The sequence below is a fragment of the Bufo gargarizans genome, chromosome 6, assembly GCF_014858855.1.
Source record: "Bufo gargarizans isolate SCDJY-AF-19 chromosome 6, ASM1485885v1, whole genome shotgun sequence".
Classification (NCBI taxonomy): Eukaryota; Metazoa; Chordata; class Amphibia; order Anura; family Bufonidae; genus Bufo; species Bufo gargarizans.
Window position 1 is genome coordinate 145,096,569 of NC_058085.1, and position 25,024 is coordinate 145,121,592.

A 25,024-nucleotide genomic window follows, 5' to 3' on the forward strand; every position below is an offset into this window, starting at 1 on the left:
AATAATATATTTGTTGTTGTGGTGAACCATAACAATGAGAAAAACATCTAGTAAGGGACGCGGACGTGGACATGGTCGTGGTGGTGTTAGTGGACCCTCTGGTGCTGGGAGAGGACGTGGCCGTTCTGCCACATCCACACGTCCTAGTGTACCAACTACCTCAGGTCCCAGTAGCCGCCAGAATTTACAGCGATATATGGTGGGGCCCAATGCCGTTCTAAGGATGGTAAGGCCTGAGCAGGTACAGGCATTAGTCAATTGGGTGGCCGACAGTGGATCCAGCACGTTCACATTATCTCCCACCCAGTCTTCTGCAGAAAGCGCACAGATGGCGCCTGAAAACCAACCCCATCAGTCTGTCACATCACCCCCATGCATACCAGGGAAACTGTCTCAGCCTCAAGTTATGCAGCAGTCTCTTATGCTGTTTGAAGACTCCGCTGGCAGGGTTTCCCAAGGGCATCCACCTAGCCCTTCCCCAGCGGTGAAAGACATAGAATGCACTGACGCACAACCACTTATGTTTCCTGATGATGAGGACATGGGAATACCACCTCAGCATGTCTCTGATGATGACGAAACACAGGTGCCAACTGCTGCGTCTTTCTGCAGTGTGCAGACTGAACAGGAGGTCAGGGATCAAGACTGGGTGGAAGACGATGCAGGGGACGATGAGGTCCTAGACCCCACATGGAATGAAGGTCGTGCCACTGACTTTCACAGTTCGGAGGAAGAGGCAGTGGTGAGACCGAGCCAACAGCGTAGCAAAAGAGGGAGCAGTGGGCAAAAGCAGAACACCCACCGCCAAGAGACTCCGCCTGCTACTGACCGCCGCCATCTGGGACCGAGCACCCCAAAGGCAGCTTCAAGGAGTTCCCTGGCATGGCACTTCTTCAAACAATGTGCTGACGACAAGACCCGAGTGGTTTGCACGCTGTGCCATCAGAGCCTGAAGCGAGGCATTAACGTTCTGAACCTCAGCACAACCTGCATGACCAGGCACCTGCATGCAAAGCATGAACTGCAGTGGAGTAAACACCTTAAAACCAAGGAAGTCACTCAGGCTCCCCCTGCTACCTCTTCTGCTGCTGCCGCCTCGGCCTATTCTGCTGCTGCCGCCTCGGCCTCTTCCTCCGCCTCTGGAGGAACGTTGGCACCTGCCGCCCAGCAAACAGGGGATGTACCACCAACACCACCACCACCACCTCCGTCACCAAGCGTCTCAACCATGTCACACGCCAGCGTTCAGCTCTCCATCTCACAAACATTTGATAGAAAGCGTAAATTCCCACCTAGCCACCCTCGATCCCTGGCCCTGAATGCCAGCATTTCTAAACTACTGGCCTATGAAATGCTGTCATTTAGGCTGGTGGACACAGACAGCTTCAAACAGCTCATGTCGCTTGCTGTCCCACAGTATGTTGTTCCCAGCCGGCACTACTTCTCCAAGAGAGCCGTGCCTTCCCTGCACAACCAAGTATCCGATAAAATCAAGTGTCCACTGCGCAACGCCATCTGTAGCAAGGTCCACCTAACCACAGATACGTGGACCAGTAAGCACGGCCAGGGACGCTATATCTCCCTAACTGCACACTGGGTAAATGTAGTGGCAGCTGGGCCCCAGGCGGAGAGCTGTTTGGCGCACGTCCTTCCGCCGCCAAGGATCGCAGGGCAACATTCTTTGCCTCCTGTTGCCACCTCCTCCTTCTCGGCTTCCTCCTCCTCTTCTTCCACCTGCTCATCCAGTCAGCCACACACCTTCACCACCAACTTCAGCACAGCCCGGGGTAAACGTCAGCAGGCCATTCTGAAACTCATATGTTTGGGGGACAGGCCCCACACCGCACAGGAGTTGTGGCGGGGTATTGAACAACAGACCGACGAGTGGTTGCTGCCGGTGAGCCTCAAGCCCGGCCTGGTGGTGTGTGATAATGGGCGAAATCTCGTTGCAGCTCTGGGACTAGCCAATTTGACGCACATCCCTTGCTTGGCGCATGTGCTGAATTTGGTGGTGCAGAAATTCATTCACAACTACCCCGACATGTCAGAGCTGCTGCATAAAGTGCGGGCCGTCTGTTCGCGCTTCCGGCGTTCACATCCTGCTGCTGCTCGCCTGTCTGCGCTACAGCGTAACTTCGGCCTTCCCGCTCACCGCCTCATATGCGACGTGCCCACCAGGTGGAACTCCACCTTGCACATGCTGGACAGACTGTGCGAGCAGCAGCAGGCCATAGTGGAGTTTCAGCTGCAGCACGCACGGGTCAGTCGCACTACAGAACAGCACCACTTCACCACCAATGACTGGGCCTCCATGCGAGACCTGTGTGCCCTGTTGCGCTGTTTCGAGTACTCCACCAACATGGCCAGTGGCGATGACACCGTTATCAGCGTTACAATACCACTTCTATGTCTCCTTGAGAAAACACTTAGGGCGATGATGGAAGAGGAGGTGGCCCAGGAGGAGGAGGAGGAGGAGGAGGAGGAAGAGGGGTCATTTTTAGCACTTTCAGGCCAGTCTCTTCGAAGTGACTCAGAGGGAGGTTTTTGGCAACAGCAGAGGCCAGGTACAAATGTGGCCAGCCAGGGCCCACTACTGGAGGACGAGGAGGACGAGGATGAGGAGGAGGTGGAGGAGGATGAGGATGAAGCATGGTCACAGCGGGGTGGCACCCAACGCAGCTCGGGTCCATCACTGGTGCGTGGCTGGGGGGAAAGGCAGGACGATGACGATACGCCTCCCACAGAGGACAGCTTGTCCTTACCCCTGGGCAGCCTGGCACACATGAGCGACTACATGCTGCAGTGCCTGCGCAACGACAGCAGAGTTGCCCACATTTTAACCTGTGCGGACTACTGGGTTGCCACCCTGCTGGATCCACGCTACAAAGACAATGTGCCCACCTTACTTCCTGCACTGGAGCGTGATAGGAAGATGCGCGAGTACAAGCGCACGTTGGTAGACGCGCTACTGAGAGCATTCCCAAATGTCACAGGGGAACAAGTGGAAGCCCAAGGCCAAGGCAGAGGAGGAGCAAGAGGTCGCCAAGGCAGCTGTGTCACGGCCAGCTCCTCTGAGGGCAGGGTTAGCATGGCAGAGATGTGGAAAACTTTTGTCAACACGCCACAGCTAACTGCACCACCACCTGATACGCAACGTGTTAGCAGGAGGCAACATTTCACTAACATGGTGGAACAGTACGTGTGCACACCCCTCCACATACTGACTGATGGTTCGGCCCCATTCAACTTCTGGGTCTCTAAATTGTCCACGTGGCCAGAGCTAGCCTTTTATGCCTTGGAGGTGCTGGCCTGCCCGGCAGCCAGCGTTTTGTCTGAACGTGTATTCAGCACGGCAGGGGGCGTCATTACAGACAAACGCAGCCGCCTGTCTACAGCCAATGTGGACAAGCTGACGTTCATAAAAATGAACCAGGCATGGATCCCACAGGACCTGTCCGTCCCTTGTCCAGATTAGACATTAACTACCTCCCCATAACCATATATTATTGGACTCCAGGGCACTTCCTCATTCAATCCTATTTTTATTTTCATTTTACCATTATATTGCGAGGCTACCCAAAGTTGAATGAACCTCTCCTCTGCCTGTGTGCTAGGCCTAAATATATGCCAATGGACTGTTGCAGTGGTGGCTGACATGAAGCCTGATTCTCTGCTATGACATGCAGACTAATTCTCTGCTGACATGAAGCCAGATTGTCTGTTACGGGACCTCTCTCCTCTGCCTGGGTGCTGGGCCTAAATTTATGACAATGGACTGTTGCAGTGGTGGCTGACATGAAGCCTGATTCTCTGCTATGACATGCAGACTGATTCTCTGCTGACATGAAGCCAGATTGTCTGTTACGGGACCTCTCTGCTCTGCCTGTGTGCTAGGCCTAAATATATGCCAATGGACTGTTGCAGTGGTGGGTGACGTGAAGCCTCATTCTCTGCTATGACATGCAGACTGATTCTCTGCTGACATGAAGCCAGATCGTCTGTTACGGGACCTCTCTGCTCTGCCTGTGTGCTAGGCCTAAATATATGCCAATGGACTGTTGCAGTGGTGGGTGACGTGAAGCCTCATTCTCTGCTATGACATGCAGACTGATTCTCTGCTGTCATGAAGCCAGATTGTCTGTTACGGGACCTCTCTGCTCTGCCTGTGTGCTAGGCCTAAATATATGCCAATGGACTGTTGCAGTGGTGGGTGACGTGAAGCCTCATTCTCTGCTATGACATGCAGACTGATTCTCTGCTGACATGAAGCCAGATTGTCTGTTACGGGACCTCTCTCCTCTGCCTGTGTGCTAGGCCTAAATATATGCCAATGGACTGTTGCAGTGGTGGCTGACGTGAAGCCTCATTCTCTGCTATGACATGCAGACTAATTCTCTGCTGACATGAAGCCAGATTGTCTGTTACGGGACCTCTCTCCTCTGCCTGGGTGCTGGGCCTAAATTTATGACAATGGACTGTTGCAGTGGTGGCTGACGTGAAGCCTGATTCTCTGCTATGACATGCAGACTGATTCTCTGCTGACATGAAGCCAGATCCTCTGTTACGGGACCTCTCTCCTCTGCCTGGGTGCTGGGCCTAAATTTATGACAATGGACTGTTGCAGTGGTGGCTGACGTGAAGCCTGATTCTCTGCTATGACATGCAGACTGATTCTCTGCTGACATGAAGCCAGATCCTCTGTTACGGGACCTCTCTCCTCTGCCTGGGTGCTGGGCCTAAATTTATGAAAATGGACTCTTACAGTGGTGGGTGACGTGAAGCCTGATTCTCTGCTATGACATGAAGACTGATTCTCTGCTGACATGAAGCCAGATTGTCTGTTACGGGACCTCTCTCCTCTGCCTGGGTGCCGGGGCCTAAATATCTGAGAATGGACTGTTCCAGTGGTGGGTGACGGGAAGCCAGATTCTCTGCTATGGAACCTCTCTCCAATTGATTTTGGTTAATTTTTATTTATTTAATTTTTATTTTAATTAATTTCCCTATCCACATTTGTTTGCAGGGGATTTACCTACATGTTGCTGCCTTTTGCAGCCCTCTAGCCCTTTCCTGGGCTGTTTTACAGCCGTTTTAGTGCCGAAAAGTTCGGGTCCCCATTGACTTCAATGGGGTTCGGGTTCGGGACGAAGTTCGGATCGGGTTCGGATCCCGAACCCGAACATTTCCGGGATGTTCGGCCGAACTTCTCGAACCCGAACATCCAGGTGTTCGCTCAACTCTACTTATATGGCATTGTTCTTTGACGTCAATGGTCTTTAAGTATGCTATGGCTGCAATAGCCTTGACTGAAGCATCGCAGAAGATATACAGTCTTTGCATCTTGACTTCAGTTAATGGCACGTGAGCATTGGGTCGAGCCATGTGAAGGCTGGTCAAAGCTTCGAGAGACTTCTTCCAACTTGTCCACAGGTCCTTTTTCTCCATGGAAAGCTGATCATCCCAATCGGACATCTCTGTGGTGAAGTCTCTTAACATCATTTTACCTTGGATGGTAACAGGTGCTACAAAACCCAGAGGATCATATAAGCTGTTTATGGTGGACAGGACTCCTCTACGTGTGAAGGGCTTTTCTTCCTTGCTGATTTGAAAGGTTAATGTGTCTGCCTTTAAATCCCAGAGCAAACCAAGGCTCTGCTGCATGGGAAGGGAGTTGGTGTTAAGATCCAAGTCCTTTAGATCACTTGAATGGTCTTTGGGTGAGAAGGCCTCCATTAGCTCACGACTGTTAGAGGCAATTTTGTGCAACCTCAAATTAGATACAGCAAGCATCTCTTGAGCCCTTTTCAGGAGACTGATTGCGATCTCGTTCATGGGTGTGGATTTCAAGCAGTCATCCACATAGAAATATTCTTCCACAAAGGATCCGACATCTGACCAATTCTTTGCTTCACCCTCTCGGACTGAATATCTGAGACCGTAGATAGCGACTGCAGGGGAAGAACTATTTCCGAAGATGTGCACTCTCATTCGGTACACTACAATGTCTTCATTGGGTTCATTGTTGCAGTGACAGAAGAACCTCAAGTAGTTTCTGTGTTCTTACTTGACGAGGAAGCAGTGGAACATCTGTTATATGTCGGCCATAAATGCTTCGGAATCTCTGAGGAAGCATAGAAATACCTCCATAAGTCTGTTGTTGAGGTCTGGGCCAGACATTAAAGGGCTTCTGTCAGCCCACTAAACCATTTTTTTGGGGGGGTTAATAATAATCCCTATACTGCAAGCTCCCTATACATAAGCTAAATATTAATTTTGGTTCAGTAGAATTTGTTAAAAAGCTATTTTTATAATATGTAAATTACCTTGCTACCAGCAAGTAGGGCGGCTGACAGAAGTGGGCTGACAGAAGCCCTTTAAGACATCATTTAACGAGACGTCTTTGCACCTGGCCCTGGTTTTTTAGTATGATACACTCCGAATATGGGTAAGAACCAACACCCCTCGCAGTCTTGGAGCATGAGTGTCATTTCTGCATGGTTGTTCTGGAATATTCTTTCCATGAAGGTAAAGAAATGTTCTTTCGTCTCTGGTGTCCTCTGAAGTTTGTGCTTGAGGGAGATGAATCAACTGTAGACAAGTTCTTTGTTGTTAGGTAAGCGTTGTCTCCGGGGTTTAAATGGTAAAGGTGTGACCAAGCTTTTTTATTTGTCTTTTACTATTCCTTGATCTATTATATCCAAGAACAGCCTGTCTTCTATTGACATTGTGACCATGCTGTCTTCTCTTATCCTTTGGAAGACAGTGGACCCTAAGTGATCTCGCTCACCATCACCGGCGTCGTCTTCACAGGAGGGATCTGCAAAAGGACAAGGCACAGGAGCGCTATGTGGCAATTCTTTTATCAGGAAACTGCTTTGACATGGCTGGAATAGGGAAGGACATCCATTTTCAAGTGTGTTGGTGATGAGCATACTGTTGACTGAGGTCGGCTTGTGTGCTCGTCCAAGGCAGACGTCTCCTTTGATGACCTCTCCTAGGTCAAGTCTCTGGGTGTATGGAACGTTTTGGGGACCATTAATTTGTCCTCTAGCCTTTTAAACTCGTATTATTTATCTTTCAAGGAGTAAGACTATCGGGGCTTCTGGGTGCAGTTCTAGTATCAGGTGAGCTATACGCCTCAGGTGGGGGTGGTATGGTGCCATCTCTGGAGTAGATATCTGGAGTAGGCTTCTCTTTCCCAGTATGCTTTGCACTCTTACAATGAAGTGCACCACCCACAATGCAGTAGTCTTTGTAACAGGAAAAACAAAGTGTAATACAACTTAACACCGCTAGAACCACATTAATCACTACAGAAATACCAAAACCCTTGCAGAATGAAATATAATTATTTTCTAACCCTGCTGGGCAGAATAAGGATGGTGAAAGGAATCAGATTGGGTACAGATGTGCTGTACATTAAACAAAGAGTTTGCTACTTGACTCGCGTGGGGCAACAAGCTTACATTTCTGACAGCCTTTGACAAGCAACAGGCATAGTGTTACAGTCTCTATTTGAGATTAAAGGCTAAATCAGAAGCAACAAGCTTATTTGGTATGCTAAGTGGCAACAGACAACTATGACAATGTCCCTTTAAGAAGCAATAACTCATTCTTATTCTGGCTTGCATTGTACCCAACTACAATGGTGTTGACACTCTTGCTCTGGACTCCTCAGAGTGGCATCAATGAAGGTGGCTATATGCAGATATTGCCACAGCTTTTCCAATGCAGTGTAGAAGCACACAAGCTGCATAGTATCTTCCAGGTGCTTCCAGGTTGCAGTATCTCTGACTTCACAACCACAGTGCACACTCTCAGTTGTGGTATCTCTGCCTTATAACACAACACATAGTATTGCACACAGCCTATAACACACGGTTGATTACAGGCTTCAGATTGACTGGTCTTTGTTACAGGTCTTTTCTTTTATAGGCATTGGCTGCTTCCAGGATACATGGACTAGATGTCTTCTCTCTAACACTCAGCTCTGCCTTCCACTCTTCTGTGGTTTTAAGATTCATATACCCTAGTTAATCCATGAGGTATAGTACCCTTATTATTAGTATCGATCACCTCCACTAGTTGCTCACAGAATAAATGCTGGCTATGTCTTCAGCAGCAGCTTTCCAGCTCACTCTTCCATCTGTCTGCTACTCCTAACCATGAGGTGTGCAGAGCACTGCTGTGTTCTCTGTGCCACATGCTCTCTGTGCATTCACTAAAAGAGAACCTGACACCTACAAAACACAGTATTACCTTACAGAAGTCTTTAGCGTGATTGGAAAGGTGGTTTTGTTCTTGCTGTCTGATGCTCCTAATCAATGAAAAAATACATTTAATCCCTTGCTGGCGGTATGTTAATTAGGACATTTTGAAGTCAAGGGGGTAGCGGCTTTCTTGGCTTGCCACGCCCCTTTCCCGCCCTTACCGTTTGATTGATGGCCATTGTATTCTTGTTATGTCAGGTTCCGAAATCTCGCGGGTGCGTCGTGTTCACGTCATGCTTGTCAAGACCCTAATTTACATACCACCATCAGGGGATTAAAAATCTTATTTCACGGATTAGACACATCAGACAGAAAAAATATAACCAACTTTAGAATCACTCTACAGACTTCTGTAAGGTAAACCTGGCAGTTTAATATATGTTTTGTAGGTGACAGGTTCCCTTTAAGGATATAAACTGTCTTAAACTAAATAAACTCACATGTTCCAAAAGGTATCTAAACCCACAAACATTTTCCAACATTGATAATACAGTAGATGAATACATGTCAGCATAATTTCAGTGCGGTTAACAACACACACATTTACAGTGCACAGAATTACATTATATAGTGTATATCACAGTGTAGTATATCTCGACAGAGTGTTTTCCCTTATCTCCAGTGTGGTCACTGCATTGACCATCAAATCCTGCTCAAGGCACAATAAATGGTAGATTAAATTTTATCACATCATGACTAGAGATTAGCGAATCGAAGATGGCGAAGTGGAATTTCAGGAAAATTTTTATTTGCACCGGAGTCGAATTTCCTCGCACTTCGTTGTAATGAATCGCATTTATCCTAAAATGGCTCCACGTGTGAGGACATGGTGCAAGGAACTCTGGGAAGGCGGGATCACCCATAATGCCATGCATGCAGCCAATCAGCAGCCAGCCCTGTGATGTCACAGTCCTTTACCCCCTTAGGGACTTACCGGGCGTACCGGTATGCCAGGTTTCCCGAGTACTTAAGGACTCAGGATGTACCAGTACGTCCTAAGTTTAAAAAAAGATTGCGGTGCAGCTGGGATTAATTGTGAAAGGATGCCGTTTGCGGCTTTTCCTGTGTTTGGCAGCGGCGATCGGGGGGGCGATGGCATAGAAGGCAGCGCGATGTCTAAGGAAGGCATCGTGCTGCCTTCCGGTAACGAGCCTGTAAGAGCCAGCCCCCAGGTTCACACAGGCCGGAAGCTGTATGAGTAATAGACATAGTATTACTCATACAGCCAATGTATTCCAATACATAAGTATTGGAATGCATTGTAAAGGATTAGACCCCCAAAAGTTAAAGTCCCAAAGTAGGACAAAAAATAAAGTGAAAAAAATGTTGAAAAAAGTTTTCCCCCCAAAAAAATTAAAAGTTTCAAAACAAACAAAAACGTAATTTTCCCCAAATAAAGTTAAAAAAAATTGGTAAAAAATAGGGGGGGGGGGAGTATACATATTAGGTATCGCTGCGTCCATATCGATCAGCTCTATAAACATATCACATGACCTAACCCCTCAGATGAACACCGTAAAAAATAAAAACTGTGCTAAATAAACCATTTTTTTGTCACCTTACATCCTAAAAAGTACAACAGCAAGCGATAAAAAAGGCATTTGCCCACCGAAATAGTACCAATCTAACCGTCACCTTATTCCGCGAAAAATGAGCCCCTACCTGAGACAATCGCCCAAAAAATAAGAAAACTATGGCTCAGAATATGGAGACACTAAAACATCATTTTTATTTATTTAAAAAAGCTGTTATTGTGTAAAACTTACATAAATAAATAAAAAAGTATACATATTTGGTATCGCCGCGTTAGTATCGGCCGCTCTATAAAAATATCACATGACCTAACCCCTCAGATAAACACCATAAAAAATAAAAACTGTGCTAAATAAACCATTTTTTGTCACCTTACATCACAAAAAGTGTAATAGCAAGCGAACAAAAAGTCATATGCACCCCAAAATAGTGCTAATCAAACCGTCATCTCATCCTGTAAAAAATGAGTCCCTACCTAAGATAATCGCCTAAAAACTTAAAAAACTATGGCTCTCAGAATATGGAGACACTAAAACATGATATTTTTTTTGTTTCAAAAAAGAAATTATTGCGTAAAACTTACATAAATAAAAAAAAAGTATACATATTAGGTATCGCTGCGTCCGTATCAACCAGCGCTATAATAATATCACATGACCTAACCCCTCAGATGAACACCGTAAAAAAAAAAAAAAACTGCTAAATAAACAATTTTTTCTCACCTTACATCACAAAAAGTGTAATAGCAAGCAATCAAAAAGTCAGACACACCCCAAAATAGTGCCAATAAAACCGTCATCTCATCCCACAAAAATCATAACCTACCCAAGGTAATCGCCCAAAAACTGAAAAAATTATGTCTCTCAGACTATGGAAACACTAAAACATGATTTTTTTTGCTTCAAAAATGAAATCATTGTGTAAACCTTACATTTAAAAAAGTCTACATATTAGGTATCGCCGTGTCCGTATCGACCGGCTCTATAAAAATATCACATGACCCCTCTGATGAACACCGTAAAAAATAAAAAATAAAAACTGTGCTAAATAAACCATTTTTTGTCACCTTACATCACAAAAAGTGTAATAGCAAGCGATCAAAAAAGTCACACGCACCCCAAAATAGTGCCAATAAAAACCGTCATCTCATCCCGCAAAAATAATACCCTACCCAAGGTAATCGCCCAAAAACTGAAAAAATTATGGCTCTCAGACTATGGAAACACTAAAACATGATTTTTTTTTTGCTTCAAAAAAGAAATCATTGTGTAAAACTTACATAAATAAAAAAAAGTATACATATTAGGTATCACCGCATCCGTGACAACCTGGTCTATAAAAATATCACATGATCTAACCTGTCAGATGAGTGTTGTAAATAACAAAAAATAAAAACGGTGCCAAAACAGCTATTTCTTGTTATCTTGCCTCACAAAAAGTGTAATATAGAGCAACCAAAAATCATATGTACCCTAAACTAGTACCAACAATACTGCCACCCTATACCGTAGTTACTAAAATGGGGCCACTTTTTGGGGGTTTCTACTCTAGGGGTGCATCAGGGGGGCTTCAAATGGGACATGGTGTAAAAAAAACAGTCCAGCAAAATCTGCCTTCCAAAAACCGTATGGCATTCCTTTCCTTCTGCGCCCTGCCGTGTGCCCGTACAGTAGTTTACGACCACATATGGGTTAACGACGTTTGTAAAATCAGTTTTGAATACCTTTAGGGGTGTATTATAGCAGTAGAGAAATTGAAACTTGGACATTTGCAATTTTTTACTAATTTTGGGTAAATTTCGTATTTTCTATAAATAAAAAAGTTTTTTTTTTTTACTTCATATTACCAGTGTCATGAAGTACAATATGTGACGAAAAAACTATCTCAGAATGGCCTGGATAAGTCAAAGCTTTTTAAAGTTATCAGCACTTAAAGTGACACTGGTCAGATTTGCAAAAATGCCCAAGTCTGTAAGGTGAAATAGGGCCGAGTCCTTAAAGGGTTTCTACCACCTGATTTTGACCTAATTAGCTCTCAGACACTAGCGATCTGCTAGTGTCTGATCTACCTAACAATGCTATTTTCAGACCTTTGTGTGGATCAGTTTCACTAAAAAACGAACTGTTATTGATATGCTAATGAGCCTCTAGGTGCTATGGGGGCGTCTTTTCAGCACCTAGAGGCTCGGTCTACTCACACTGTATGCCGCCTGGCTCGTCCGTCAAGCCCGCCCATTTCCTCTAGAATGCCATCCTCCATCTCAGCCAGCGGACGAATTCTCGCGCCTGCGCCGTGCGCGTCTGTATTCGGCGCAGGCACAGTGAATGTCTGACCGCTCCCTGCACAGACATCTCCACTGTGCCTGCGCCGATTACGTCAGAGTGCTCCGAGGAACAGATGGCGCATGCACAGTGGAGATGCTGGCGCAGGGAGCGTTCAGACAGTCACTGCGCCTGCGCCAAATACAGACGCAAACAGCGCAAGCGCAAGAATTCTTCCGCTGGCTGAGATGGAGGATGGCATTCTAGAGGAGATGGGCGGGCTTGCCGGACGAGCGGGCGGCATTCAGTGTGAGTAGACCGAGCCTCTGGGTGCTAAAAAGACGCCCCCATAGCACCTAGAGGCTCATTAGCATATCAATAAAAGTTCGTTTTTAGTGAAACGGATCAACACACAGGTCTGAAAATAGCATTGTTAGGTAGATCAGACAATAGCAGATCGCTAGTGTCTGAGAGCTAATTAGGTCAAAAATCAGGTGGTAGAAACCCTTTAAGGTGTTAAATACCCTCAGCCATCTTGAATTCTGCCATTTTCCAGTGCAGGGAGAGACGTGAGCAGGCGCTAGGGACAGTGGTAGAAAAAATTTCATGGTGCTAAAAAAAATATTTACAAGTTCAGGGAAAGACTATTCAAGGTGTAAGGAAAGGGAGGAATCCTTCCACAGCATTTATGTTGAACAGGGATCAGTAGGGTAGGTTACAGCCTGGGTAATAGGAACAATCCTATTACACCTTGCTGCACTGGGGACCTAAAATGCCATTATACAGCTCTGTAAATCCAGCAAACCTTTCTTGTTATTGGGTTGCAAGTGTTGTTTGATACAGCCATTAACAGGGTTTATTACAAGGAAATATTTCTAAGTCTTATTTGCCCTTGTGCGGTGCAGCTATATGCTCTAAAACATGTTTTGGCTTGTATTAGTGAATAAAAAGAGGGCTTATTAGCCGCTGTGTAGTGAAGTGCGAAAATTACAGCCCTTTTTGTCGTGTATTAGTGGCAAAAGAAAATATATTTGCCGTTCAGCAGTGCAGTTATATGTTCTAAAGCCCTTTTTGTCGTGCATTAGTGGCAAAAGTAAAATATATTTGCCGTTCAGTGGTGCAGTTATATGCTCTAAAGCCCTTTTTGCTGTGTAATAGTGGCAAAATAAAAATATATTTGCCGTTTAGTGGTGCAGTTATTTGTTCTAAATCTATTGTAGCATGTATAAGTGGAAGAAAATAAGGGCCTATTTGCCGTTCAGCAGTGCAGTTATATGTTCTAAAGCCCTTTTTGTCGTGTATGCGCTCATTAGTACCGGAGGACCAGGAAGCGGTGAAGGGTCTGTACTCACCGCTTCCTGGTCCTCGGCTTTCGGCTGTGAAGGCTGCGCACAGTGTGAGGGTGCTCTGTGACCTCACGCTGTGCGCGCCAGTTCACAGCACAGCTGACGGAGGAGAAGGAAAAAGATCGCGGGTGGTGAGGAGCAGCGGCGTCCAGGAGCAGGAAAGGTAAGTGCTTTATTTATTTTGTGATTTGAGCCTGGGGGCTGCTGCATTATGGCTAGGGGCTGCTTTATGGCTGGGGGCTAAATTATATATGACTGGGGGCTGAATTATAGATGACAGGGCTGATTAACATATGGCTGGGGGCTGAATAACATATGGCTGGAGACTGATTACATATGTCTGGGGCTGATCACATATTGCTGGGGGCTGATATAAGGTATGAAGGACTGATATGAGGCATGGGAGTCTCATCTGAGGTCTGATCTGAGGTCTTATTAACATTGGGTATCTGATTGGGACTGTGAGCTGAGGTCTGATTAATATTGGTGGTCTGACCTGACATGTAATGAAAAATATTTTTTCTTATTTTCCTCCTTTAAAACCTATGTGCGTCTTATGGAGCGAAAAATATGGTATATTTGCCGTTCAGTGATGCAGTTATATGTTCTAAATCCCTTTTTGTCGTGCATTAGTGGCAAAAGTAAAATATATTTACCGTTCAGCGGTGCAGTTATATGTACTAAAGCCCTTTTTGTTGTCTAATAGTGGCAAAAGTAAAATATATTTGCAGTTCATCAGTGCCGTTGTATGTTCTAAAGCACTTTTTTGTTGTGTATTAGTGGCAAAAGTAAAATATATTATCTGTTTAGCAGTGCAGTTATATGTTCTAAAGCCCTTTTTGTTGTGTATTCGTGGCAAAATAAAAATATATTTGCCGTTCAGCAACGCAGATATATGTTCTAAAGCCTTCTGTGGCGTGTATGAGTGGAAAAAAATAAGGGCCTATTTGCTGTTCAGCATTGCAGTTATCTGTTCTAAAGCCCTTTTTGTTGTGTATTAGTTGCAAAATAAAAATATACAGGGAGTGCAGAATTATTAGGCAAGTTGTATTTTTGAGGATTAATTTTTTTATTGAACAACAACCATGTTCTCAATGAACCCAAAAAACTCATTAATATCAAAGCTGAATATTTTTGGGAGTAGTTTTTAGTTTGTTTTTAGTTTTAGCTATTTTAGGGGGATATCTGTGTGTGCAGGTGACTATTACTGTGCATAATTATTAGGCAACGTAACAAAAAACAAATATATACCCATTTCAATTATTTATTTTTACCAGTGAAACCAAAATAACATCTCAACATTCACAAATATACATTTCTGACATTCAAAAACAAAACAAAAACAAATCAATGACCAATATAGCCACCTTTCTTTGCAAGGACACTTAAAAGCCTGCCATCCATGGATTCTGTCATTGTTTTGATCTGTTCACCATCAACATTGCGTGCAGCAGCAACCACAGCCTCCCAATCACTGTTCAGAGAGGTGTACTGTTTTCCCTCCTTGTAAATCTCACATTTGATGATGGACCACAGGTTCTCAATGGAGTTCAGATCAGGTGAACAAGGAGGCCATGTCATTAGATTTTCTTCTTTTATACCCTTTCTTGCCAGCCACGCTGTGGAGTACTTGGACGCATGTGATGGAGCATTGTCCTGCATGAAAATCATGTTTTTCTTGAAGGATGCAGACTTCTTCCTGTACCACTGCTTGAAGAAGGTGTCTTCCAGAAACTGGCAGTAGGACTGGGAGTTGAGCTTGACTCCATCCTCAACCCGAAAAGGCCCAACAATCTCATCTATGATGATACCAGCCCAAACCAGTACTCCACCTCCACCTTGCTGGCGTCTGAGTCGGACTGGAGCTCTCTGCCCTTTACCAATCCAGCCACGGGCCCATCCATCTGGCCCATCAAGACTCACTCTCATTTCATCAGTCCATAAAACCTTAGAAAAATCAGTCTTGAGATATTTCTTGGCCCAGTCTTGACGTTTCAGCTTGTGTGTCTTGTTCAGTGGTGGTCGTCTTTCAGCCTTTCTTACCTTGGCAATGTCTCTGAGTATTGCACACCTTGTGCTTTTGGGCACTCCAGTGATGTTGCAGCTCTGAAATATGGCCAAACTGGTGGCAAGTGGCATCTTGGCAGCTGCACACTTGACTTTTCTCAGTTCATGGGCAGTTATTTTGCGCCTTGGTTTTTCCACACGCTTCTTGCGACCCTGTTGACTATTTTGAATGAAACGCTTGATTGTTCGATGATCACGCTTCAGAAGCTTTGCAATTTTAAGAGTGCTGCATCCCTCTGCAAGATATCTCACTATTTTTGACTTTTCTGACAAGTCCTTCTTTTGACCCATTTTGCCAAAGGAAAGGAAGTTGCCTAATAATTATGCACACCTGATGTCATTAGACCACACCCCTTCTCATTACAGAGATGCACATCACCTAATATGCTTAATTGGTAGTAGGCTTTCGAGCCTATACAGCTTGGAGTAAGACAACATGCATAAACAGGATGATGTGGTCAAAATACTCATTTGCCTAATAATTCTGCACTCCCTGTATTTGCTGTTCAGTAGTGCAGTTATATGTTCTAAAGCCTTTTGTGGCATGTATAAGTGGAAAAAATTAGGGCCTATTTGCCGTTCAGCGGTGCAGTTATCTGTTCTAAAGCCCTTTTTTGTCGTGTATTAGTGGCAAAATCAAAATATATTTGCCGTTCAGCGGTGCAGTTATATGTTCTAAAACTTTTTGTGGTGTGTATAAGTGGAAAAAAAATAAGGGCCTATTTGCCGTTCACCTGTACAGTTATATGTTCTAAAACCCTTTTTGTCGTGTATTAGTGGCAAATTATAAGTGGAAAAAAATTAGGGCCTATTTGATGTTCAGCGGTGCACTTATATATTCTAAAGCCCTTTTTGTTGTGTATTAATGGCAAAACAAAAATATATTTGCCGTTCAGCTGTGCAGTTATATGTTCTAAAGCCATTTTTTGTGTGTATTAAAGGGGTATTCCCATCACAATGATCACTGTTAAATCTGTTAATGATTTGACAGTGATCATTTTTCTAAATACATTTTATTTCCCAATTCCCACCCTTTTTGAGAAAATAAGTCCCCTCTTACCTGATTGTTGTCTTTCGTCTCCCCTGGTTACGGCCACCTCTCCTGTCGAATCCCGCCGGGCCGCATTTGCGCAGAAGACTGAAGATTCTATCCCAGACGGGCCGCGCAATGTCCTTAATGCGCACGCCGTGAATGCGCATGCCGGCTCTGTACTATACAGGCCAGGAATAATTCACCATGGCGCATGCGCGGTGGGGTGCGCGTTCAGGACATTGCGTGGCACGGCCGGGAGAAAAACTTCAGTCTCCTCCGCAAGCGCGGCCTGGCCGGGGGAAGACGTCAATCAAGCACCGCCGAATCCAGGAAGTGAACGTCGCACTGGACGAAGGTAAGTATGAAAACTGAAGATGGAAATACCACTTTAAGGGGGAAAAAAAGGGCTTATTAGCTGTTGTGCGGTGAAGTGAGAAAATGACTGACTTTTTTGGGGTGTTTTAATTTCCTTTTTATTTATTTATTTGATCTAACAGTATGTCAGACAGAGAAGTGCCAGGCCCTGCACAGGGGAGTGGCACAGACCTAAATGTTTCTGGCGCAGGCACAGGTCACAGCAGAGTAAGGGGGCGTGACAGCAGGAGTCGCAGCAAGAGGCCTGAACTCTCGGTTTCAGCTAGCTGTCGTGTCTTGACTAGCAACCCAGCGGTTCGTGAATGGTTAACTCGATCTTTGACTTCATCGTAAGTGACATCAGACACCCCCAGCCAAGAGTCGGTGGGTTCGTCAGATACAACCTTTAGTTGGCATGACCCGGGAGCAGACCCTGTGCCCTCACCTGTCCTCAACCTGCCTCTGTCCTTTTCTGTTCCCTCAGCCAAAGAAGTATTGTATGCTGTGGGCTCAGCTCCATTAAACAGTGAAGCTGAGCTACTAGAAGACAGTCAGCAGCTACTGGCAAGCCAAGATGTGGAGGAGACATCCGCCGCTTCCTCCACTAGGCGGGCAAGTAGTGATGAGGAGAGTGGCGTGGGAGCTCGTTTTGCGAGCGGTCTGGCTCCTGACCCAGAGATGGTTGAGGAGGACATCAGTGATGTGCAGACAGTACTCGATGATGATGATGTAGCTGATCACACTAAAGGTGTGATAAAGATTCGGTGCAAAATATTAAATTAAACCAAAAAGTTATTAAAATTATAAGAAACTAAACTTAAATTCACCAATATATTTTACCAATCTTGGAGGGAAATTACCAGACAATCAGTTTGCCAAGCCTTTTGTCCCGGAGAATGTGTATTATTAAATCGTGTATTAAGCAACACTTTATAAATTTGAGAAATTTTTACCTTCTGTCCCATATTCCCTTTAAATGAATAGACGAAGCAGGGAGATCAAGAAAACGATTACACAGGGCATGGGGGAGGAGGGGTCAAACATGGAGGCAAAGGAGGACACAAAGCAACATATATTCGATACTTCAAACTTTAAACCTGTAACCAGGTCTCAGCCGACACCGAAGATCAAAGGAGGGGGGCATGTCATTATGTGTGATCTTGCATTGCCGTGCTTGTCTTCTCTACACTTAGTTTCCCTTTGTAATACGTGTAGCCACCATTTTAGGAAAACCTGATTAATTACTACGAAGTGCAACGAAATTCGGATATGTTTAAAATCAGAGTTTTCCTAAACTTTGACCGAATTCCACTTGGAATGCTTTGCTTCGCTCAACATTGAGGCTAGGTCATCAGTATCTGATTGGTGGGGGTCCGACAACCAGGAATCCAGGCAATCAGCTGTTTGAGAAGGCGCCGATGCTCCTGTGAGTACCACAGCCTTCTCTTTGCTCACCAAGCACAACACCATATATTGTATAACGTCTGTGCTTGGTATCACAGCTCACCCCAATTCACTTCAATGGGGCTGAGCTGCACTTAGGCCATGTGACAGATAAACGTGTGTTCACTGGACTAGAAAAAGCTGAGAGAAGTCCGTGGCACTCCCAGGAGTGCTGGTGCCTTCTCAAACACCTGTTCGGAGGGGGACCTGGTTGTCAGACCTCCACCGGTCAGTTGCTGATGACCTATCTGAGGATACATTATCAGTATAAAAATCTCGGATAACCCAAAGTTCTGGGAGATAAATTATAACATGCATAAACATAAAATTATAGAAATGCTGGCATGTTCTAGTAACAGTCACAATACGGTTCAACTAGGTGGGGTTGCCAATGCAACCAGTGGCGTAGGGATAGCCATAGCAACCATAGCAGTGGCTATGGGGCCCTACGCCACTGGGGGCCCGTCCCGGACTGCATTCTTTTTTTATTTTTACACAGCCGGGCAGCCAGGTGGGCGGGGCTTGGGCAGGCCGCGGCTGTAGTGGGCGGGGCTTGGGCGGTCCGCGGCTCGGGCCTGGCTGGGGGGGAAGCCAAGGAAGCAGAGGAGTAGTCAGGTCAGGACTGGAGTAGGCGGGCCCGAGGCGCACTGCTGCATGAGCAGAAGATGAGGTAGGCCAGTGAAGGGGGGATCTGTGGAGGACACTGGGGGGGGATCTGTGGAGGACACTGAAGGGGGGATCTGTGGACGACACTAAAGGGGGGATCTGTGGACGACACTAAAGGGGGGATCTGTGGACGACACTAAAGGGGGGATCTGTGGACGACACTAAAGGGGGGATCTGTGGACGACACTAAAGGGGGGATCTGTGGACGACACTAAAGGGGGGATCTGGACGACACTAAAGGGGGGATCTGTGGACGACACTAAAGGGGGGATCTGTGGACGACACTAAAGGGGGGATCTGTGGACGACACTAAAGGGGGGATCTGTGGACGACACTAAAGGGGGGATCTGTGGACGACACTAAAGGGGGGATCTGTGGACGACACTAAAGGGGGGATCTGTGGACGACACTAAAGGGGGGATCTGTGGACGACACTAAAGGGGGATCTGTGGACGACACTAAAGGGGGGATCTGTGGACGACACTAAAGGGGGGATCTGTGGACGACACTAAAGGGGGGATCTGTGGACGACACTAAAGGGGGGGGAATCTGTGGACGACACTTAAGGGGGGGATCTGTGGACGACACTTGGGGGGGATGTTGGGGTGGGAGGTCCTGGAGGGGTGTTTGGGTGGGAGCTCTGGAAGGGGTGGGAGGTCCAATAGGTATGTGGGGGTGGGAGATCCGGGAGGGGGGGCCCATAATTTTTTTTGCTATGGGGCCCAGTCATTTCTAGCTACGCCCCTGAATGCAACATTTACTGTACAGAATAAGTTTTTCTTTGTAGGAGGGGCAAGGCTGATTTTAAACCCTCTTAGGACGGGTTCAGATCAGTGTTAGAAATTCTGTTAGAGTGTCCCATTATAACAGGGTTATAATGGAATATAAAGGAATTTTAGGACGAAACTCTTTAAGAGGCTTCCATTTTCCTCCGTCCTAATACATTTCTATAGGCAGAATTACCAGTTCTGTTTTGTTCCATTATGCATAATGCAAACCCGCCCTTACTTGCGGATTTCACACAGATTATGCACCACATTTCGCATGAAATCTGACATGTGTGAACTCACTATGCTATAGCCAGAACATACAAATTAAATCTAGACTTCACTTCCTTGGGTGGCTGATAAAATCCTATTTAATTACTTACTGCCTTCAGGAGAAACACTAAGTAACTGCTTTTACTGTATTCTATTTTTAGTTTATCCATAGGAGAATAACAGTAACTCAATATTCACAGGTTGAAGTCTCGGAACATTAGCATCTCATTGTTTGCTGAGCAATCACATTTGCTCATAGGGGGGTGATGCATTAATGGATGCGGGAGGGATATAAATTACATATAGCTTCATAAACCAAATGTAATGCTTTGCTAATAAGCAGTAGGAATCCAGCAATCTGCCATTGTAGTGTAGACTCTACTGTAACAATGCATTAAAAGAAATATGCTGTCACACCAATGCCGCTCCTTTTGTAGAAAGCTTCAAGTTGTTATTGGACTTTTCAAAACAATTTTGCTTGCTGTAAGTGAAGCTTCTTTTATCTGTCACTTCTTTTTTCTCGAGGGATAAAGAGTGCTTTGTATTATCTTTGGGTCCGTGTCACATCTGATGCAAGGACAAATACAATGTTCCGTAGCTTGGATGCTATGGGAAAATGGTATAACATACAATTGATGCAATGTATAATAGTTATTTTTCACAAATTGTCCTACTGCATTGCATGTAATTCTCTTGGCTGATGGCTAAATCTCTTCAACTAATCCCCAGTTTAATAACAGATCAATGCGAGAACAATATTGAAGGATGGTGGATATTGATCTGCAAATTTATAATGTTCCGTTAAAAAAAGTGGAAGTGGAAGGAATAATAATTACTCCAAAAAAATGTACATCGCAAGCAATTAGAGGCCAATTTCCCTAGTCAACTATTTAGCTGCAATTTGATGGTTCAGTCCAAAAATGCCCCCTGTGCACCAGCTGCAACTGTTCATTAAAATATTTTCCTTTATTACCAGTAATGAGAACATATAATCATAGAGTTATTATTCCCATAGTACCACAGCTATGTTTGGCCTGAATGACCAGTGTTAAACTCACATAAAGGGGTTATCCAGTAATAAATATTGATGACCTATCCAAAAGATAGGTCATTAATATCAGATTGGTGGGGGTCTGACACCTGGGACTCCCACCGATCAGCTGTTAGAAGAGGCCGGTGCTCCATGAGTGCCGCAGCCTCTTCCTATGCCATGTGATGACAATGTACATCAGTCACATGGCCGAGTTGCAGCTCAGCCCCATTACCAAGCACAGCCACTATACTATGTATGGTGCTGTGCTTGGGAGAGATACTGAGAGCCGGCAGCTCCCCATAATAGCTGATAGGTGTGGGTGCCGAGACTTGGACCACCACTGATGTGATAATGATGACCTATCCTGAGGACAGATCATCATCATATATTACTGGATAACCCCTTTAAAAGGGTGGTCTCACTTTAGCAAATGGCATTTATCATGTAGCGAAAGTTAATACAAGGTACTTACTAATGTATTGTGATTGCCCATATTGCTTCCTCTGCAGGCTTGATTCATTTTTCATTCTCATTCTACACGGCTCATTTTCTGGGGTTATGACCACCCTGCAATACAGCAGTGATGGCCATGCTTTTACACTATGGGAAAAGGTGCCAGGCTCTCTGGTGTCTGGGACTGCAATAGTGCACATAGGCTGAGGCTTTATCCTATAATGTTCAAGCACGACCACTGCTACTGGATTAAAGGGTAGTCATAAGGGTAGTTGGATATAAACAGTGTTTAATGTGGTGGAAAATTAAGTCAGAGTGGTGGAATGTAAGCCAGTTTTCCTTTACACCAGTTTTGATAAATTCCCCCTACTGAATTTGTGAGAGTAAGTGATGACAGTAGCCATATTTCGTTCTCAAACAGTGGAGGTGATCGGCACATGTAAATGCAACTTTTTACCTCCAGTGAGGAGCAGACAATTGTCAGAAAGGAATACTTCCTTGCTGATACTTGTCTGTTCATTGGCGCAGTGTAAATAAGCCTTAAGATATTTCAAATGAAATATTATTGCAATATCTGGTACATATATTAACTTTACATTACCCTCTGTGGCAGTACCCCTGTTGTTTTTCTCATGGCTGAAATTCTGGTCCACCTTCTCCTGCATCCAGTGGTGGACTAACTTGATCATTCATCTCCCTGCTCCCACCATTTTAGTGCCATCATAGTTAACTTATAGTTAAGTGTCCCAGTCCTAGACACTTTTCATTCATTAATTTGTCCCTACTTTTACAGTTATATAACCACATAGCTATAGCTTTACCTCTCTCTAGATAGTAAAGAAGAAAATTGTGGGAAGGGCGTTGCATACTATAATTTTATTAGTGCAATCGCTGGGGCTGTATGTGATGGACTGTTTTCTATGCCAGGTAGGAAGGGGTTAACAAAAGCCTATAGAATTTTTTGGGGATACACATGTGTAGAGTTGCTGCCCACCCACAGAAAGGGAAGAGAGTTCTCCAGATATGAGAGTAAAAAAAAAAGGTCAAAATTATTAGAGACCAGTCACCAGTGCTTTTTTCTGAATTGATATAGTTAAGATAATAGTGTGCAATAATTCATATATGACATAGTAACATTGTAAGGCTGTTCAGCCTGCAATTTGATCCAGAGCAAGGCAAAAAAAAACATGAGGTAGAAGCTAATTTTCCTTCTTTTAGGGGGAGAAAATTCCTTCTCAAATCCAATCAGGCAATCAAAATAACTCCCTGGATCAACAACCATTTTCATTTTTTTTATTTTTTTATTTGTGAAATAAACTCTTTAAGGACTTAAAGAACTACAGGAGCAGTATATTTGTATCTTATTACAATTGTTATATTTTTTCTGTTTCTCCTATGAAATAAAGACCTAGTCATTTGCTATACTCTACTAAACTCTACTCTTGAGTAACATGACCGGCCAATAATTGCTTTTTAGTAAGCGATTAAGAAAGAAGATTTAGAAGACTGTTAAACTTGAAGTAGAAACTGTTACTTCAAGACTGAGACTATTCAGGAAAATGGCCTTTGACCGGTCATTGGGGGGGTTATATGATATATAGCTTGCCTCATTTTGATTTAAATGCGAAAAATGTAAAAGCAAAAAATTATATACAATAATAACCATGTCTCATATTATTAACATACAACCAAAGTTGGTAATTTTGGACTCCAAAGCAATTATTACTAATATCACTAACATTTAACTATTTCATTTTTAGATGGTGGAGGTCTTTGTTTTTTCTTCCTTTACTAATTTTATTGAGAACAGTGATTTTCTTTTGAAATACATTGATAAGGTAGCATTTCTCATCTACTTAATCTTTTGTACTATTATCTCATTCTATTATAATCCTACCAATGCGACTGTGGGTTATTAATCATACTTTTGCTAATGAGAAGCTTTCTGGTTTTCTGCTTAGGTAATGTCTACAGAGAATGTCATCTCAATGGCAGCTGGGCAGGAAGAGGAGATTATACGCAATGTCAAGAAATACTGAAACAGGAGGTAAGAGAATCCTGTGTTCTCAATTCATCAATTAAAAAGATTCTCTAGGAACATAACATATATATATAAAGATGACATTTGGTGTTAAAAACATTAAATGTTGACTGGCTACTTCTTGTTATCCCTATTGTTTCCAGTGTTGAGCACCTCTATGTGGGTGAGGCTACATATTCATGTGGGTGGGTTTACATGTTCTGTTCAGAAATCTTGTTATTCTATAGTCCACTGTCACTGGGATAAGTGCACCACAGCCAAAAGCATAAAACATCATTCACTGATAGAGATACAGATGTGATGTGTGGGAATCTGACACTATAAATACCATCACATCAGTAGGAATATTATAGCAGTAGCAATAACATAGACACTAAGTATAAAGCAATCTTACAATCTGCCCATACACAAGGATGGATGCCTCCATCAAACAGTATACACTGCTTGTTTACATCTTCTGAAGCAGTCCAAGAATGAAGACGTTCAGATCTGGAAACTATGGGGACCATTTACTGATACTGGTGTACAAACATAATCACTAGAGGAGAGCGAATTTCTCAAAAATTCGATTCGGTCAGTTTGCAAAATTTTCCGAAAAGATTTGATTCGATCCAAATTTAATTGTGGCGCATCGCGTTAAAAACAGCTATTTCCTGGCTGCAGAGAGCATGTAAAGTGGTATAGAACACTGTGTCTTGCAGAAACACGCATAGGAAGTCTGCTGTGGTAGTGAAAAAATAATGTGAGTCAGTATGACATGCAGATGACAGGCATCGCTCTTAGAATCACTTCACACTACACTCATTTGGTCAATTATGGGGCCAAAACTGACTAAATAACTCATATATGAACTCAGCCTTACAGGTAAAAGTTAGCGCCAGGTATAAAGAGTCATGCAGAGGCCCAAGATCCTACTATAGCATGAAAGACCACACTCCTTTTACACCGTCGTTAGCTGATTCCACATAGATGTCTACTAGTGATGATCGAGCACCAAAGTGCTCCGGCGCTCTGGCCGAACACATCAGGATGCTCGGGTGCAGGGCAGGCCAGCACCTCTAAGGCACCTCCAAGGCATATAGCGCCAGTTCGTGCCACGTGTCCAAGTTGGACACTCGGTAGTTGTAAGGCACTGAGGGATCACTGAGGATGCTGACACGGTCTACACCATCTTCCAAAACTTTTCCTTCCATGTGACACTAGGCCGCGCATCAGAGTGAGGGTGCTGGCGGGGTGTCATGTAACTGTCCCAGGCCTTGTAGAGTGTTGCCCTGCCTCTGTTGTAACTGCTGTGTGTTCCCCTTGTCGCCCCTCCTCGGTTGGCAAAGGAACTAGAGACTCTGCCACCAGCGTTTTCAGATGGAAATTTTTGGAGCAATTTTTCAAGGACCTTCTGGTATTGCACCGTTTTGCTCGTCCTCTACACCACAGGAATGAGAGATGAGAAGTTCTCTTTGTAGCGGGGGTCAAGAAGGGTGAACACC

At 44.5% G+C, this 25,024-nt stretch overlaps 1 protein-coding gene across 1 annotated transcript in view; it reads left to right on the forward strand.

Moving 5' to 3' along the window:
- LOC122942056 (corticotropin-releasing factor receptor 1) overlaps positions 1-25,024 on the forward strand; it is a 220,984-nt gene that overhangs the window by 128,298 nt on the left and 67,662 nt on the right. Inside the window, exon 3 of the mRNA XM_044299551.1 lies at positions 23,461-23,546. Coding sequence (XP_044155486.1) covers positions 23,461-23,546 — 86 coding nt within the window. The remainder of the gene's footprint in view (positions 1-23,460; positions 23,547-25,024) is intronic.